At 34.7% G+C, this 4,833-nt stretch overlaps 1 protein-coding gene across 1 annotated transcript; it reads left to right on the top strand.

Annotated features, from left to right (window-relative positions):
* The first annotated feature begins 999 nt into the window (after positions 1–999).
* On the top strand, positions 1,000–4,026 carry LOC131955965 (ankyrin repeat domain-containing protein 50-like). Its single transcript, XM_059320296.1, is given in 3 exon segments — positions 1,000–1,093; positions 1,259–2,373; positions 2,375–4,026. Coding segments are annotated over 2 exon segments (2,163 nt in total). The 5' UTR covers positions 1,000–1,093; positions 1,259–1,485; the 3' UTR covers positions 3,650–4,026.
* Positions 4,027–4,833: the final 807 nt, after the last annotated feature.

Genomic DNA, 4,833 nt, shown 5'->3' with positions numbered 1-4,833 from the left:
GGTTTTTAATTTACGATGTCTATCTTCGCCCCCTAAGGCTTGCAAGTAAACAAATACACAGTTAAATGTAATAGTTGCGTGAAAAGGATTTTTGAATCTTTGATTGTAGCGACATTGAATCTTATTAAAAAAAAAAGATCGTTTCGAAAGAGTCACCCATAATCGATACCCGGTCGATCATGTCAAAGGTAAAGTGAGAAATGCGGGCTGATTTATAGAGTGCAGTTTTAAGGCAATGGGTTAGGCTCTTTATACCTTGAATATACATATTTTTATTCTATTATATAAAAGGCAAAAGTTGTTTGGTACGTACGTATGACGGGCGGGAAGTATTCATTGTCCGTTATAGAATTCTGGACGCCCTAAACCAATTCAATTCATGTTCACCACACTTGAGGATTATATAAAGAGAGGGGTCGTCGCGCACTTTCTGGCTGAATTCCATGAAAACTCAAATGGTTTCAATTTTTCAAATATTTATTTATAGGTCTAATAATATGTAATCTCACTTTCTGCATTTTAGTTAAGGGTTAAGGGTTAAGGGTTAAGGGTTAAGGGTTAAGGGTTAAGGGTTAAGGGTCAAGGGTCAAGGGTTAAGGGTTAAGGGTTAAGGGTTAAGGGTTAAGGGTAAAGGGTTAAGGGTTGAGGGTTGAGGGTTGAGGGTTGAGGGTTGAGGGTTGAGGGTTGAGGGTTGAGGGTTGAGGGTTGAGGGTTGAGGGTTGAGGGTTGAGGGTTGAGGGTTGAGGGTTGAGGGTTGAGGGTTGAGGGTTGAGGGTTGAGAGTAGAGGGTTAAGGGCTCAGGGTTCAGGGTTCAGGGTTGAGCATACGCTTCTATCCCCAACCTTGCTATCTCTATTACTCTTTCCGTTAAACCGCATTAAATGGCCTATAACTATTTTTTTTGTATCGTCCGAGCCACTTATTTCCGCTTTAGAAAATAGCTTTAAAAAGGTCCCAATACGTTTCTGTTGGCCTGAAACTGGTTTCCTCTTTTGCGTGTACTTCTTCGAATGTGCAATACCGCACCAAATAATTTCGTCGATTTTTTAATGTTTATTTCTTAGCCGTGAATTTGAATTTAGTGCAATAGGGGGTAAGTATTTTCAATTGTTGCCGTATACAATTTTAAAATGAAATTCAAAAACTTCTTTATTCATAGATAATGAAAAGTCATTCGGATAAAGATTTTTAGTAATGTATATCTGCACGCTAAGAATACCTAGACTTTCTTACAATTTATAAAAAAAATCTATTACAGATAATTGAAGTACAGATATTCTACGTTATAAGTTGTAATGCGATTGTCAATATAATCAACTGATTTGACCCAAAGGTTACATAATGATGTGAAGAAATTCGATATACTACGTCAAACAATTCACTCAACGTTCATTGTCAGCGATAAAAAAAAAGAGAATTCATTTTAAAAGATCCGCACAGTCTTTTCATATTAAAGCGTTTGAATATAAATAATATTTCTCTATCATGGGAAACGCAGCAGTGTTAATTGTAGGTTGTAATGCAGCACCATCAAATATATCACAGCTAGAATGTTATTGGGGCGGTGAAACCAAAAGGAACCCCTTAATGTTAGCATCTAAAAAAGGAAATGTTCACAGGGTGCAGATTTTAATTAAAAATGGAAGTGATGTAACTGCTGTTGACAAATATGGATGGACAGCGCTAATGATAGCCTCTAGATATGGACATGAAAAAATTGTTGAAATTTTAATTAAAAGACGCTGTCATATAAAAGCTGTTAACAACTATAGATGGAATGCATTAATGATAGCCGCTGAAAATGGGCATGAAAAAGTTGCAGAACTTTTAATTAAAAAAGGCATTGGTATAAAAGCTGTTGACAATATTGGATTGAATGCATTAATGATAGCAGGATTTATTGGACATGAAAAAATTGTTGAACTTTTAATTAAAAAAGGCAGTGATATTAAAGCTGTTCAAAAACATGGCTGGAATGCTTTAATGTTGGCCTCTGTTAACGGACATGAAGAAGCTGTAGAGAATTTGATTAAAAGTGGCAGTGATATTAAAGCGGTTGACAAAAATGGGATGAATGCATTAATGCTAGCTTCTTATTATGGCCACAAAAAAACAGTAGAACTTTTAATCGAAAGTGGTAGTGATATTACAGCTACAGCTTTTAACGAGGTTGGATGTAATGCATTAATGCTAGCTTCTTTTAGTGGACAAGACACAATTGCAGAACTTTTAATTAAAAGTGGCAGCGATCTTAAAGCTGTTGACAGTAATGGATGGAATGCATTAATGTTGGCCTCTCTTAACGGACATGAAGAAGCTGTGGCGCTTTTGATTAAAAGTGGCAGTGATATTAAAGCGGTTGACAAAAATGGAAAAAAATGCACTATTGTTAGCCTCTAATAATGGACATAAAAAAACTGTAGAACTATTAATAAGTAATGGAAGTGATATAAATGCTATTCAAAAAGATCGAAGGAATGCATTAATGTTGGCCTCTCTAAATGGGCATCAAGAAACTGTAAATTTTTTAATAACAAATGGTACTGATGTTAAAGTTGTTGACAATGGTGGAAGGAATGCATTAATGTTAGCCTCTCTAAACGGACACGAGAAAACTGTAAATCTTTTAATAACGAATGGTACTGATGTTAAAGTTGTTGACCATGATGGAAGGAATGCATTAATGTTGGCCTCTCTAAACGGACACGAGGAAACTGTAAATCTTTTAATAACGAATGGTACTGATGTTAAAGTTGTTGACCATGATGGAAGGAATGCATTAATGTTGGCCTCTCTAAACGGACACGAGGAAACTGTAAATCTTTTAATAACGAATGGTACTGATGTTAAAGTTGTTGACCATGATGGAAGGAATGCATTAATGTTAGCCTCTCTAAACGGACACGAGGAAACTGTAAATCTTTTAATAACGAATGGTACTGATGTTAAAGTTGTTGACCATGATGGAAGGAATGCATTAATGTTGGCCTCTCTAAACGGACACGAGGAAACTGTATACCTATTAATAAAACATGGTGCTGATGTTAAAATTGCTGACAATGATGGAAGTAATGCATTAATGCATGCTTCTAAAAATGGAAATGTAAAAACAGTAGAACTTTTAATAAAACTTGGCACTGATTTTAATGATGTTAACAAATGTGAAGGTAATGCAGAGCGCCTCACCATGTGCAATGAACATAAATGTGGCAGTGATATAAACGCTGTTAATAATGATGGATGGAATGCATTAATGATAGCCTCTCTAAATGGACATAAAGAGACTGTAGAACTCTTAATAAAAAGTGGAAGTGATATAAATGCTGTTCAAAAAGATGGAATAAATGCATTAATGTTGGCCTCTTGTAAGGGACATGAAAAAATTGTAGAACTTTTAATTAAAAGTGGCAGCGATGTTAAAGCGGTTGACGATAATGGATTGAATGCATTAATGTTAGCCGCCTTTATTGGACATGAAAAAACTATAGAACTTTTAATACAAAGTGGCTGTGATATTAACGCAATTAATAATGATGGACGGAATGCATTAATGATAGCCTCTCTAAATGGCCATGAAAAAACTGCAGAACTCTTATTAAAAAGTGGCAGTGATATTAAAGTTATCGAACAAGATGGAGGAATGCATTAAGGCTATCCGATAAAAATGGAAATGATAAAACTGTGGAACTTTTATTTAAAAATGGGTGTGATATTAATGCTTTTAACAATGTTGGGTGCAATGCATTAATGATTGCCTCTATTCATGGAAAAGAAAAAAAAAATTGTAGAACTTTTAATTTAAAATGGCAGTAATATTAAAGCTTTTATATAGGTGGCCAGGGCTAGATATGCCAGAAAAGCATTTTAAAATTTGTTTTGGAGAATGAAGGCAAAATTTAAAGTCGGTGTGATTAAAATTAATAGAACTTTTAAAATGTCACCTGTGACGTCAGTATATGAAGGGATATTGTGATCAGACACATGCTCAGCCGAAATCGGTGTTTTTAAAAGATGAAAAACGTCTTTTATATTACATGTTTGAATATTTATTTATTTATTTATTTTTTGTTTGTCTGATTGACTATTGTAAATGGTTCTACTCTATGTGGAGAGCTGTAAAATATTATGTAGGTAGAGAACAATTTTCGTTTTCAGACAGACTGTTATTCACAAATTTATTTAAGACGTTAATTAATGTATTGATTTATTCATAGGTAGATCAACCACAATAATTTTAAAGTTTTAGAACAATGGCTTAACTTTGACTGAATAGTGACGTTTGATAACTCATTTTTTGTTTGTTTGTTTTTCTGATTTGTTATTGGGGAGAATCTGCATTATGTGTAGAGCTGTAAAATAGGATTTTGGGTGGTAAATATTGCTCCTTCTTAAACACAGGACCTCGCGGAGCACAGGGTAGGTGAAGTAGAGTCCACCTGTTTCTATGTTCTCAGCATATGAAGGGATAGTGTGGTCAGAGCCATGCACGGCCGGAATCGTTTTTTTTTTAAATTCAAACATGTCTGAGACTTGGCGGGACACTGGGCAGGTGAAGTAGAGTTTAGTAGAGTTTTTTAAATATAAAAAACCTTTTTTTTTAAATGTGGGGTCTGGTTATTTTTGGATGATAAGTGCTGACAGACCCGATGTCATTTATGGATGACCCCGAAACCCACAGTTATCTAACTAGATAACGGGTAGTCTAGTATACTACTAAAACTCAAGTTTGTTTACATGTTTGAATAATATTTTTGTTTGTCTGATTTGGTACTGTAAGGAAACTTCTCTATATGGGAGTCTGTAAAATAGTATGTAGGTAGAGAACAATTTTTG

The sequence above is a fragment of the Physella acuta genome, unplaced genomic scaffold (assembly GCF_028476545.2).
Source record: "Physella acuta isolate Inbredline_101_S28 unplaced genomic scaffold, ASM2847654v3 ptg001119l, whole genome shotgun sequence".
Taxonomy (NCBI): Eukaryota; Metazoa; Mollusca; class Gastropoda; family Physidae; genus Physella; species Physella acuta.
The sequence above is the reverse complement of the archived record's forward strand: the minus strand, read 5'-3'. Positions and strand labels throughout refer to the sequence as shown.